At 42.1% G+C, this 14,589-nt stretch overlaps 1 protein-coding gene across 1 annotated transcript in view; it reads left to right on the top strand.

Moving 5' to 3' along the window:
- Nucleotides 1–6,297: 6,297 nt before the first annotated feature.
- CEP126 (centrosomal protein 126) overlaps nucleotides 6,298–14,589 on the top strand; it is a 543,909-nt gene continuing 535,617 nt past the window's right edge. The window contains exon 1 of the mRNA XM_069639092.1: nucleotides 6,298–6,578. Within this exon, the coding sequence (XP_069495193.1) occupies nucleotides 6,547–6,578 (32 nt within the window). The 5' untranslated portion in view covers nucleotides 6,298–6,546. The remainder of the gene's footprint in view (nucleotides 6,579–14,589) is intronic.

Here is a 14,589-nt window from a genome sequence, read left to right as displayed (position 1 = left end):
ATTTCCCGCTGCACAGAAGAAAGCTCTCCTTCTTCATAATCTCGGCACTGAAGGGCGCAGAATTTATGATGGACTTCCTAGAAATCGAGACCTTGGAGCTGGTGATATGGATGAATACTCATTTGCCCTTAAACAACTTCGGGACCACTTTGAGCCAAAGAAGAATGTCAGTTTCGAGCGGCATAAGTTCTTTCAGAGAGTTCAAGAGAAATCAGAATCTGTGGAATCATATGTTGCTTGTCTCAGATCATTAAGTTATACGTGTGAGTTTGAGCAATTAGCAGATTCTCTCATCAGGGACCAACTGGTCAGATGCACAAATAATCCAAGAATTCAGGAGAAGCTACTTGCAAAAGATATGGTCCTTCAAGAGGCAATTGAAATGGCGAGAAGCATTGAACAAACCTCGGAGTACGTCAAGGAACTCAAGGTTGACAAATCAAATTCTGATCAGGTCTCGGTGTGTGTGGTGGATCAAAAGAGGAGGGGTAATTCCTCTACGACAAGGAGAGGAGTTTGGAATGTAAAAGGCATTTGTTCTCGTTGTGGCAGCTCCAGACATGGAATGAATTTTCCCTCATGCCCTGCCAAGTATGCAGACTGTTTCAGATGTAAAAGCAAGGGTCATTTTGCAAATGTTTGCGAAAATAAATCAATCAACTGTGTGGAACCCAAAATGTTGAATCATGAGGAGGGTGACATCAAGGCAGGATACCATGTTCATCAAACTTCTGCCATACAAGAGATGACCCCTAAACATGTGTTTCAGATTTCGGAATTGTCCACTAATACTAAAGGCCCTGTGGACACGTTCTGGATTGATGGTGTTGAACTCTCAATGAAGGTGGACTCTTGTTCACCATGGTCTATCATATCCAGGGACACATTGAGAAATGTCCTAAAACAGGATGATGCCGTTATTCTTCCCACCAGTATTAGAGTATGTGGATATGCAAACTCTGATATAGATATCGTCGGCCAATTCTCTGCAGGAGTGTGCTACAAGGGTAGAAACTGTCAAGCCACATTCCTTGTGGCGGAAAAGGGAGCTTCCTTACTAGGTTGGGAAGAACAGAAGAAATTGGGTATAGTAGTACAAGCTAGTGCATCTGTTCCAGTTTCAATTGCCGAAGTGGGGGATTTCTGGACGAAGGAATTTCCTGAAGTGTTTTCTGAGGGACTTGGCAAACTCAAAGACTTTGAGCATCACATTAGATTGAAAAATAATGCTCAACCTGTTGTGCATAAGGTTCGCCAAGTGCCATTGAAGATGAAGGTGCAACTTAAAGAAGAACTTGACAGTCTGATGGTCAAAGGGGTTATTGAACCGGTAGTAGCTACAGAATGGTTGTCCCCCATCGTTCTTGTTACTAAAGCCAATGGCAAAATGAGGTTGTGTGTCGACTTACGCAGTCTTAATAGGAACATTGTAGTTGAAAGACATCCCTTGCCGAATATTTCGGAAATTCTGTCCACACTGGGAGAGCCTAAACTATTTTCCATTATTGATCTTTCTTCTGCATACCATCAGGTCCCGTTGTCTGAGGAGTGTCAACAGTTAACTGAATTTATTACTCTGGAAGGTGTTTTTATGTATAAACGTATGCCCTTTGGCTTGGCCTCAGCGGCATCTGTCTTCCAAAGAGTGATGGAAACAGTACTTAAAGGCCTTAGCAATGTAACTGTATTTCAGGATGACATTCTTATTTTTGCCAAGAATATTGTTGAACATGACAATGCTTTAAGATCTGTTTTAATTAGACTTAAGAATGCTGCTTTAACTGTACAAAGAGAAAAATGCAGAATTGCCATGACAGAAGTAGATTATTTGGGGCACAAGATTTCTTGCAATGGCATTTCTCCTAGAAAGTCCTCGGTGGATAGCATTGTGAGTGCTCCCCAACCCCTTGATAAGGAACAATTGCGATCTTTCATGGGGTTGGCGGAATATTATCACAAATTTGTTGATGGGTTCTCTAATATTTCATCTCCTTTGAGAGATTTATTGAAGAAAGGTTCCAGATATGTGTGGTCGGATGAATGCCAGAAAGCCTTTGACAAAATTAAAGAGGGCATAGTCGAAGCACCTTCTTTGGGTGGGTTTGTATCTGGAAGGAAAACTGTACTTGCTGTGGTTGCGAGCATGTTAGGGCTTGGGGCCGCCCTTTTTCAGTATGAAGGGAGCATTGAAAATGTCATAGCTTTTGCCTCCCGGCCACTGAGGGGGGCGGAGAACAACTACTCTGTGGTGGAGAGAGAAGCTTTAGCTGTGTCGTGGGCAGGAGGCCATTTCAAATTTTTCCTATGGGGCCAATCGTTCACTGTAAAAACTGATCACAAACCTTTGGTTCAGTTGTTGGGCAGTGCCGACTGGACTAAAGGTTCGCCCAGGATATCCCGGTGGATGATTGATTAGTTGGCATATGATTTCAGGATGGTGTATGTTCCTGGTGGTGAAAATGTAATTGCTGATTGTCTTTCCAGACTACCTATTCAGGCCAGAGATTTCAAGAATGCTAATGTGGAGTCTACGGTTAGTATTTGTGAAATGGTGCACAATGCGATAAGTAAAGAGGAATGGGTGTCTGCTGACAATCTGGATGAGGTATTGGGCCAAGTAAAAGTCTGGGTCAAAGCAGGTTGGCCCAGAAAGGATCTGGTGGAGAGGAAGTTTGATGTGTTTCAAAATGTCAAGGAGGAATTGAATTTGTCGGAGGACGGGTCTCAACTCAGAAAGGGGATGAGGATTATACCTCCCTATGAAATTAGATCCAAGCTAGTGGACATAGCCCACCAGGGCCATCTGGGGATGGGGGGCACCAAAAGACACATAAGGCAATCATTTTGGTGGCCAGGGATAGATAGTGAAGTGGAGAGACGTGTCAGGAATTGCAAGGAATGTGAAAAGAGTGATAAAAGTAAAGTTGTCAGAGATACCCCGTTAAGGCCGGTTAGTGTCCCAGCAGAGCCTTGGAGGAAGTTAGCAGTGGATTTGATGGGACCCATTCAGGAATTAGGTGAAGATTTCAAATACCTCATTGTCTTAGTAGATTATCACACAAAATGGGTTGAGTGGAAACCCATAAGGGAGGCAACTACTTCACAAATGATCACTTTCTTTGAGGAAGTGTTTTACAGGGAGGGGTTTCCCTCGGAGCTCATCTCAGACAATGGGGTCCAGTTTTGTTCGGACAGAATGGTGGAATTTTTTAATAGATATGGTATCAAACATTACAGGACAGCATTGTACCAACCCAGAGCGAATGGCTTGGTTGAAAGAATGAATAGGTTTCTTAAGGGTGGATTACAGTTGGCCATGGCATCGGGATTGAAGTGGCAGACGGTCCTTAGGGAGATGGTCTGGAGCTACTGTGTAACCCCACACTCTGTTACTGGTATTTCACCTTTTTCATCTCTCAAGGGTAGACACCCTGGGACAAGGCTGTGTCCGGGTTGACTGAACCTAGCGAAGAGTATACATATTGACAGAGAAAAAGTCATGGATCTAGTTAGGGAGACTCAGAATGAGTACAAAATTCGTTTTGATGCAAAAAAGTCTATTGGAGGAATGATTTGGTCTATTGGGGACTGGGCTTACATCAAAAATCCTAGAGTCTCTCCTAAATGCATTACTAGTAAATGTATTGGTCCCAAGAGAATTGCAGCCATAAGGGGGAATGTTGTTATAATGGAGGGTGGTGAATGTTGGGAAATGTCTAGACTTGCCAAAAGCAATAAGGTTGTTAGTGAAGGAAGTGAGGAGCGGGACCAGAATTTGTCTTATGAGGAAGAAGCTCTAGTGCCTGGATCTAATGCAGATAAAGTAGTGAATTTTGAGTGTGACCGCAATATTAACACTGATAGTGGTTTGAAAGCAAACAGAGTCAGGAACAGACCAACTAAGTTTAATGATTATTACTTGGGTTAAATGCTTCTGATTAAAGGAAGGAGATGTGTTGAGATTTAGTTTCTTATAACTTTAGAAAAGTGTCAGACTTATTTTAAGTTAACACAGTGCAATTCAATAACATTATGATGTAACCAGATTCTAACTGGAATGTATTGATGTGTTTATTCTAATCAGAATGTTTGTGTAGGTTTTCTTTTGTATGAAAAAGCAGTTGGAGCCTGCCTCTTGAGGAGGGCTCCTGCTGTGTGTTACGTTCTGTAATACTGAAAATAGATTTTCAACCAATTGTGCGTCTGGCCCCTGACTTAACAAATAACCAAACACCTACACAGTTTGTGTCCCTCCTCATATACAATTTCTCCTTAGCTGTACTGTACTCTGAGTAGACACATAACATCCAAAATTAAAAAAGGAGGTTAGTTCGAATAAATGTGTTGATTTTGGAATGACAAAACACTACCATGCACAGTGCTCCCTAATTGGCAATACCGTATAACATTAATGCCTCTAAAGAGATGAATAATAATAATGATGCTGATGTTAAAGATGTTGAGACATCCTCTGAAACCAAAATACCAAGGTTTTCAGTGACATCATAGATGCACGTTTACCTGCCTACTCCTGTCGCGGACTGTATGCGGTCTCTATCTTACACTTGGTTTGTCACTGCACTTGTTGTTCAAAACCTGTACCGGTTTTGAATAATGCCTCAATGCTGGCTTATTTTTCCAACGCAATAGTTATGGAATGGGTCAGAATGTGTTAAGTTGTAAGAGGGTGCCACTTTTCAGGGAGGTTGTCACAACCTGCTGCATGCCTTTAAGATTGTTCCCTATGTTAAGCACCTACTGCATGTGCATTCTGCATGGTAGAAGTTTGGATTCCATTCGGAACTAAACAGTTCTTCGACATTCCTAGGTAAAATCCTTGAGTGATAGAACATTTGGTGCTAACAACAACTATAATTACGGTGCTTAGAAATGGGAGAAGAGTTCAACACGGACAGATGGGGAAAATACACACATTTGAAGTGTTTCTGGTTGATATATGTTAATGTTAAAGGATATTTGTATCATGCACTATCACCACCGGAGTGGTCCCCAGGCACTCTGGCGGCTCTGAAAAAGAGAAGTGGGTGGGTTAGTGGGAAAAGGCTGGAAAAGTGCAAGGGAGCAGTGATGTGCTGTTGGCAGCCTCAGCCCGGTGGGTCCGTTGGCTGGGCTTAGGGTGTTTTACAGTCGGTAATCGTTGTGTGCTGTTGTGCAAGTCTATGTGTGGTTTGCTTTGTTGTTGCAGTGTAGTGAAGTTTGTGCGATTGTTGTGTGGTAGGCTTGTGGTTGTGTTTGGCTAGAGTATGAGAGGTGTGTGCAGAGGGGTGAGATTGTTAGTGGATTGGTTAATAGGCATTGCGGTCCTTACAATTATGTCTAGGTGTGATGCTTGCTATCGCTCGCTATTCCATCCGAGCGCGATACTTGCTAATCTTCAATATCCTATCCAAATGTGAGGGAGGCTAGCGATCACGATTCCATCTAAGTGTGACACTTGGTGACATTCCCAGTTTCATTTAAGTGTGGCGCATGCTAACTTTCACATTTCTATCTAGATGTGATACAGGCTAAAGTTATAAATTACATCTAAGTGTGTGGCACATGCTAACATTCACAATTCCATCTAGATGGGACACAGGCTAAAGTTAAGAATTCCATGTAAGTGTGTGGCACATGCTAACATTCACATGTGAACGTAACTACACACGTATGTATACTGTATTACGCTTCACCGCGTAATGCAATCAAAATACTTCAAAATGTGTATAATCCACCCGTTTGTTACCAAAAAAAAAGGTTTCAGTATTATATTTAAACCGTGGTGCACAAAACTGACTCACATATTCACTTAAAGAACGTACGTGTATGCGCAATTTTAATAAGGCAGAAGCATTCAAAAATCTATATTGCCTATTAATCACAAAACGGATACTGTCTTGTCATACACGCTCAAAGCTAAACAACGTTTCGTTTTTCCACTGCGTGTTCCACAAACAGTTCCCAAGTGCCCCATCCAACGTGACTTCCGCGACCCACGCAGCTATCGGGAGCGAGTCTCCTCAGGTCCAAGAAGCGAGCATTTGAAGGCAAGACATCACTGTTGTTTCTGGCTATTCAGGGAAAACCTGTGCAGTCAAGCCGCTGCCACGACTACCAGAAAACCTCGTTTAACTGTGGACCTGCCTTCCTTGGCGAGGTTTTTCAGGAATGACGCTTTGTCTTTCACGCGGCCAGCCTCTGCACGGGGCTAGGCGTGCGCATGCGTAACAGGAGCTGGCACACATGCCCCGCCCGCTCTCTTGTTGCCAAGGGTTCCCGTTGCCAGGGTAGCGGCGTCTCGTTGTCAAGATGGCGAAGGGATCCTTGCCGTGCGACCCGGAGAAGCAGAGGTGACTAGTCACCGCCTCTCGAGTGCGTAGAGGCACACAGCGGCGGAGGCTGATATCGGGAGAGGGTATGAACTCGTCGAGCAGGGACAGCTAGTGACCCGAATCCCCCAGGACCACCCTCCATGTACACCGCGCGCCGCTGCCGGGGTGTGAATGCCGGGCACGACGGGGCTGCACCCCTGGCCCACAGAGCAGAATGCTCCCACATCGAAGAGCGGGCTCATACTCGTATCCTTTACATCGTCTCTGCCAGGCACGCTGCCCCCACTGCCACCATCATTCTCTCTGCACTCCTGCACAAAACAGCCTGTATTTGTAACAGCATGACTTGTGAAGACCTCTGCTAATATTTAGTACATTTTGTAGAAGTGCTACAAATGATTGGTTCGTCTTGTGCCGTTGTTTTGTATACTTTATAACAAAAAGCGATACTAAAAAATCAACATGTATTACTTTCTACAAAAAATCTAAAGTTAAAGCCTGCCACTTCGAGTGAGATGTTAGGCTTTAAATGACATCATCCGCGTTTATGGGCTCTAGTTGTTTTTTCAAAATGTTGATGGTGTTGATTTACCTTTGCCGTATTTTCGTGTTTGTCTTAATAACACATCATTGTAACGTTCCCATCTCGAGCTGCCTGTTGACCACTGCCGCATTTCCTCAGCCCAAAAGTAATTTCCATTGCCCCAGCTCTGGAGGCTCATACACATTTAAAATATTCATAATATACGATAGGCCTTTTTATGATTTATTTTAAGCACATCAATTCGGTTTGTCTTTTTTTTTATTGGCGAAGCGCACATTTTTACATTCAAAGCAAATCAACACCAGCACTATTATTTATTTATCGTGTCCCTTTTGTAAAGCGCACTATCCTCGGAGGCATCAAGACGCTGTTCTAACCAGTTACGCAGATTCTTCAGTGAGGATAGGATAGGAGAGGGAGGGAAGAGGAGAGAGAAACAGGGAAAAAATGGAAAGACAATGGGGGCGAGAACCTCACAGCAGAGATCAATTTAACTCATGAAATGTGAAAGGCATGGATGGGTTGGGTGCTCCGTAGTCTCTTTTGGTCTTGTCTCCAGAGTGATTCACGAATCCCAGCATTGTACAGATCGCAGATCCAGAATCTAACTCCAGTGTTATAGAACTGGTTTAGAACTCTGGGAACTGCCGCATCAGCTACCAGTCCCTCCCCCATGCTCTTACCAAGTCTACCCTGCGTCTCCGATTCTGAGCTCCACACAAGATAAGTGCCATTCTGTGAGGGTGCAACACATTTCTACTTTGCTCCATATTATGTGCCTAGAGTTATATAGATGCAGAACATCGAGCCAACAAGAAAAGTGTCGTTCCATCACGGAATGACACTTTATTTATTTTGCATGCAGCTGAGAATGATCCCCTCCCTACTTGTGTTTAAAAAGTCGTAGTCAGTAGTAAAGAGCAATGCAATGCTATTAATTTATGTAAAGCCACTACAATGACGCAGGAAGCTATTCTACACTCCTTTGTGCATTTTCCATGCAGAATGCAACAGTGCTTTTATGGATTTATTTAGATTTCGGATACTTAGGGCACCCAGGCATCCCGGTTTTGTCACAGTCCTAGTTTTCACATCGTGTCCCCTTGTACCAGCAAGCTTTTGCAAAATTGTAAAATCTCCCAGTTTTAGAAAAAGAATGTCATGCTATATGCATATCAGACCTTTTCTCCGATAAATGGTGAGGGCAGGGCAGGACCCATCTGCAGGGAAAGCCTCAACTCTTTTTACTGCCAGAAAGAGTGAAGGCTCAAAGACCACAACACCTAAATAAGGCAAATGAGAGGTGAAATACTGTGTGGCTATGTCCTTGTGTAGAATAGAGCATGGGGACTAGGCACGAATGGAAGCTAATAATAAGCCCGTAAAAGGAATAGAAGTGATAAAGGCACACCCAATCGTTCTACCAGGGACCATGGTCATTCTCACACTGTAGAGCTCTGCAGAAAGAGAGCGCATCTCCCTGAAAAGGTTTCAACTAATACAACACGATCCTGTAATACTATCAATAACCAGACAATGATATCAAAAGATGGCAAATATAGCTAAAAATGCGAATAAAGTAAACTGCGATGTGCCCATCATCCGGTGGGTTTAGCCATTCTAATGTCATAAATTTGACAATGAAATAAACCACAAATAGCCTCGCACAACAGGACATGGCGGCTATCGACCGAAAATTCACACCTAGGCTCAGCTCTTTCTTCCCGCTCAGTCTCCCTAACTTACCCCACAAACCTTACCCACTTGCTTTACAAATCTGCCAGAGTGCCAAGGGTGCAGGTGGTGATAGTGCACAGTATAAAATCCCATAACATAGAATATCCTTTTTTATGTGTAGCATTGCAATAATGTCCCTATTTTTTTGGTTTGTTAAACCTGGTCACCCTACTCACTGATACTGCTTTTAAACAGTGGGAGGAAGCACACAGTATTTTAGTGAAACGTAAGAGACCATGGTCGCTTTCAAGTACAGTAGTTGAGGTCCTGAACAGAACCTTCCTAAAGATTGAGTGTTTGCTCACTTTTCGGGCACAGGGGAAGCTTCCTCCGAACCTCAGGGTCTAGGTGCGAGTCATTCATTCTCAGTAGCATACCTCACATGTTTGGGTTTTTCACAATCTTATACAATTTGGGAAGCGCCATTGAGGGGAGGGGTATGACCAATTTCATGGAGATCTGGCAAGGACAGATGTGACTATGGAGGCTTAGAGGGTATCCCACAAATCGGGCATCTGAAGATAAGATGAGTAAAAAGGGACCCAACACTTCTTGGTAGACATTGACCACCCCCTTTGGACATCCCGCCCAGGCACACTAAATCTCTCTGCCACTCTGGTCATCATTTTCCTCCTTATTTCCCTACTATTCTTAAGATTCCGCTCCCGAGGACCTACCCATGAGCAATCTTGAGCCTTTTAAGGTATCTTTAGTCTGCTCCAGTCACCTAGCATGCCCCGATGTTCTTTTAATTCCTTTCATGTCCCTCTCATCTTATTGCACTGGTGTCTTCTGTTTGCACTCACTTGTCTGATTAAAGGGTGCTCCTGTCTACTGTGAAGACCCACAGTTGAATCAGGCAAGTGAGTAAAAAACGGAGAAAACACCAGTGCAATAATAGTCGGTTGAGAGTCTGATATTCTCTATTCTCAGCCACTTAGTGAGACTAATGTTTACATGTTACTTGTGTAACAAGCCACTTTCTATCTTGTTTTCACTCTGCATTGTGAGTTCTCACAATAGTTTACTCTCATTGCTGTTTAAATAGGCTTTGCTCCATACGTTGATTGTCTTGATAAACACCCTGAGAGTTTTGTCAGTGGGTGTTTGATTCCTTTTATGGCACCTTGTTTTCATATAGCGCTTGGAGCCCAATTTCATCCACTTCTAATGACTGTAATAACCAATGATCCTAATGTGGAAACTACCAAATGTGTATGTTTTTGAACTGGATGTAATGTGTTTGTAGGTATTTGCGAGTCAGAAACATTTGTGCAAATACAAAACTACGAGAATGTAATTGTTTGTTTAAAACATTGAAGATTTGTCATGTATCGTTTTGTCCACTGTTGTCAGTATTTTGAATGAATCTTTAGCTTATACTGGAAGCCAGTGGAAGCCTTCTAAAAACGGCGGGGTTGGATGTGCATGCTTGTTTCTGTATAGGTAGAAACATCGTTTTTCTGGGTGGTCTTGTAATTAGACACTTGTACTAATCCAAGTTGAACAAATGTTTGCTCTTGTAGAGCTGGCTAGATGGCTTTCCTCGCAGGTTGAACAAACATTGGTTCATGCAGAGATGGCTAGACGGCCTTCCTCTCTGGTTGAACACATATTGGCTCTTGCAGAGCTGGCTAGATGGCCTTCTTCTCAGGTTGAACAAACACTGGCTCATGCAGAGATGGCTAGATGGCTTTCCTCTCTTAGGGTGAACAAATATTGGCTCTTGGAGAGCTGGCTGGGTGGCTTTCCGTTTGGGTTGAACAAACATTGGCTCATGCAGAGATGGCTAGATGGCTTTCCATTAAGGAAAGGATAGTCAAACATTTGGGGGCAATAACAAGCAACAATTGTGTTTCGAATTAGGTTAAGAACATCTACTTCTCTATTTCAGAGGAACCCATCAACATTTAGGCGTTGGCAACATGATTGAAACACATAAAGCCAGGTTTATTTGTAGTAATTGACAGTGATTTCAAACCTAGTCCAGCTCAATTGGGTTTTAACTTCATTTGAATTTAAGTAGTTGTTGTGTAAAGGCATGGGCGTTCCTTCTGGAAGCATGTTCATGACATGTTTTAGAGTATGGTGCACTTCTTGGCCAAACAGAAATTCATTATTCAAGACTAGGTTTATAATAGAAATAATGTTTGATATTGGTCAAAATATTTTGGGGGGGATTTTAGTAAAGGACAATTTTCGAGGAAGATTGGTGATTTCCTCTAAAAGATTTTGCAACTTCAGTAGCAAGTGTTTATAAGTAAGCACACAAGGCCAGTAACATTGGTTAACATTTCAAAGAACATAAATGCCATTTTGCATGGGGGTTAGGAGATTCTCCTCTATCCCCAGGAAAGTTTGAGAATTGTAGTTACTAATAATTACATGTTATGTTGTGAAGAACCTAAGACCAGACAGATAGTTCAAAACCTGGTGTGACCACTCTTTTGGGGGGGCTGATTTGGGTGCTCCTCCAAGGAAATCTTTGATACATTCATTGACAAACCATTCATAAGCACATTACTTTACAATAAGGACTATTTAAAGACCATTTCATTGGGGGGATGGTGGGAGATTCGCCATTTAGTAATATTTAATGTGAATTAGTTTGCATGTTAATTGAGAATTATTAGCAGTAAGCAGGCCACCAGCTAAGGGTCATACTAGGCCTTTTTCTACGCATGAAAATCTTGTAAATATGACAGCTTTTTTATTTTCAGGGTACATTTACGCACAGGTTTAGAGTAGAGGGCAGTGCAAAGGTCAGGTTTCTTGATGGAAACCTGAACGCTTCTTTTGAATTTTATCTACATGGATGTAATTCAAAGGCTTTTCTCCATGGCTTGCTAACTGTTTTATTTTATTTTCTCTGAAGCCTTTTGAGAAAGAAAACAGCACAGAGTGATAAAAGGAATGGTTTCTTTCTGTTCAGCTTCTGCTGTGTTGTGTGCAGATGTGCATGAACCAAACAGAAGCACTGTGTGTATTTATTTTCCTAACCTTTTAGGATTGGATAATTGATAAGATGGAAAACTAAGTTGCAATTGACAATTAATATTTAGAAACAAATTATGCTTTATTTTCCATTGATGTGTGGTATTATCACTAATTTATTTACATTAGTGAAACTATTTCCAGAGGCCTTTCTCTCTGCTGATTCATGTACGCCCAGCAGACTATCGGATTGTGTTCCACACAGAAGCCACACACATATATACACTGAGTGGAACCACGCACACAGCTATTTGTAATTACTCATAACATACCTTTTTCCACATAGGATGCTTGGCATATATTACCTAATAGCCTCCCCTTTTATCATGTGATATGGGCTAACCTCACCACAGAAAACAGAAGCAAAAAAAAAGCCTTTACACAGGTTGTGATTTACATCAGTTTCATTTAAAAAATCATACATTACCAGCTTTGCGAGGCAGTCTTTTCTAAAATAAACATAAGAGAAACAATTGCAACATACATGGCATTTCATTAGATTCTTTGCAACAATAAAGAAAACAATGCATCAGTGGACTTGCATTTAGATGGCAACTTCAGAGTGTAGCATTTAAATACAGTGCTTCTTCAATGGAAGCTATCGCTACACTCCCTGCCTGAAATAGATTTCATTCACACACCGCACTCTCACTTTGTATCAGATAATTACCTGCAACTTGTAGCTGTTCAGCACGCGAAATCTCTAGGCTGGTCGCTTTCTTTAGATGGCTCAGGGCTTCCTTTTAGAGCACCCCAGCGAGAACATGCAGTTCCAATTTGCAATCTTCTCTTCTCAAGCCGGTGCTCATCGACTATAATCTTCAGCCTGTGAAGGTCAACAGTGCACTGGAACAACGCCTCTCAGCCAGGCAACCCCACATCCACTTCAGCCAAGTCCTCACCGAAGCTATGCAAAATGGACACTGCCTTTCTTCCTCCCCGAGGTGCACCAAGAAACCTCTGTTACAGTCCCTAACGTGATGCCTGTCCAATAAAAATCCATCATGTCATGCCCTCCTTCTTCGAACAATATCTTACTTTTACAGTAAGCAACTGTAACAAAATTGATTTCCTGCTTATTCGAGTTTTGTTTCCTGAGCAAGGACCGTGAAAAACACAGAGAAAAAGAGAGAAAAAAATTACAATATTAAGAAGTTAAAATCATGTTAGTAATTGTTAATTATATTAGTTCATTAATTATCTAATGTGTCTCCTGCAATTGAGGCATTTCAGGTGAGAAAAGAAAAAAAAATGGTGTGCTTTTTAAATGAGAAAATGGTTTGTTATTGACCTGTGTAGCCTGTCTTCATTTGCATTTCCATATGTTACACTGACAACACATGGCTTGCTGTACCGCATTATAGCAATACATTGATCCCATGCAGTGGCGCTGCACTCCAAAAACGCACTAAATAATCCTACAGGTGCAAACCCTGTCGGGGGTGACTCAGCACTTAATCCTTAATAGGTCGATACATTGAGTAATAATAATCCATACTATTCAATTCCTTAGAAGTGAGATTCATCTGAAACAAAAAGCCACTTATAGAAGTAGAATATCATTACTAAATCTTTGCATGTTATTTCGATTCTTGTTACTTCTTTAAGCTTTGATTGTAATGTAAGTTTCTTAAGGTCGACTTTCATGTGCGATTTGAGTCCGCCAGGAGCTGCACTTTGATTTTAGATGTTTCATTCAATCTAGAAAATGTAAACTCACAAAGTCATGTTTTCCACTTAAAATCTAACTTTATTAAATAGCTACCTTTTGATTATTCCCCAGTTCCAAACAAGGCATAAAGCCTTACCACCTGGTTTAAAAAATGATCAGCAAAGTTCTTTTACGCCACTTCCACATTTGAAATCCTCGATTGGATCCAATCAACAAATTCTAGATTCATTCATAGGTATGTTCAGCAGGTCTACCTGAAAACAATCAATGGGTAACTATTTGAGTGGTTCTTCGTGAAAAAAATTTAAATATCCACTTCACACAAAATAATAAAAAATGAATAAAGACCAAATCATCAAGATGTGAGAAACAAATAAGGGTGTTCATCACCAATGAACCAGCGTTCCATGTTGAAAAACGCATGGTGTGTTTCAAGAGGAATCAAAAATAGCCAACTTTGGTATTGTGTGGAGGAATGAACGTAATCGCTTTGGATCGCGATGGCGTCATTTTAGCTGTGCAATGTAAACAGACATGCACACAACCTTCCCTTTCTTATATACAATGCCGGCTCTCCAGTAAATGAGTAGTTCAGGGCAAATAGAACAGATCATACAACCCATAGTGATGATGTTTAGATTCAAATACAATGGGCCTCGTTACGGGTCCGGCAGTAAACGTGCCGGTGATACCGGCGGGTTACAGCTGGACCCGTAATGATTTACACCTGACTTCCCGGTAACACCGGGGTATTACAACCCTGTCCGACCGGAAAGTCAGGCGCCAGTAAATTGTAAATCCCCATTCCCATAGAGTTCGATAGGAGTCTATGGGAGTGGGGACCACGGAAGCACAGGCACTGTTAATAAGAGTGCTGGTGCTTCCGTGAAAACTCTACGGGCAGGGGCCGTTCTGCTCGGCATGTCTAACCTGCCTGGAGGGACGGCACAAGCCTGCAGAACTGTAATATGCTGATCCAGAAACAACAGTGCCGGTAACCTTACCGGCACTGTTGCTTCCGGACCAGCATAGTTGTAATGAGGCCCAATGTCTGCGGTTATTGCTACTCTGGACTAGCTAAGCCAAGTGGGGGGCCACAAGATCGTGGTCAGTTGGAAAATATAAAGTATGCAATAATGAAGAGAAAAACACATTGAAAATAAGGGACCTATCTGTTCAAAGTTAGAGGATGATAGTTAGATATACAAAATGCCTATCCGGATGAATGTTGACCAACATGCTATTTTCACAATCTTATCTTTAAGAATGTTCTACTGTTCATCGATCTGGTTCCTGTCGTCAAGTAGTTC

Source organism: Ambystoma mexicanum, chromosome 7q (genome assembly GCF_040938575.1).
Source record: "Ambystoma mexicanum isolate Mex_15411 chromosome 7q, UKY_AmexF1_1, whole genome shotgun sequence".
Taxonomy (NCBI): Eukaryota; Metazoa; Chordata; class Amphibia; order Caudata; family Ambystomatidae; genus Ambystoma; species Ambystoma mexicanum.
This window is presented reverse-complemented; position numbering and strand designations above follow the sequence as displayed.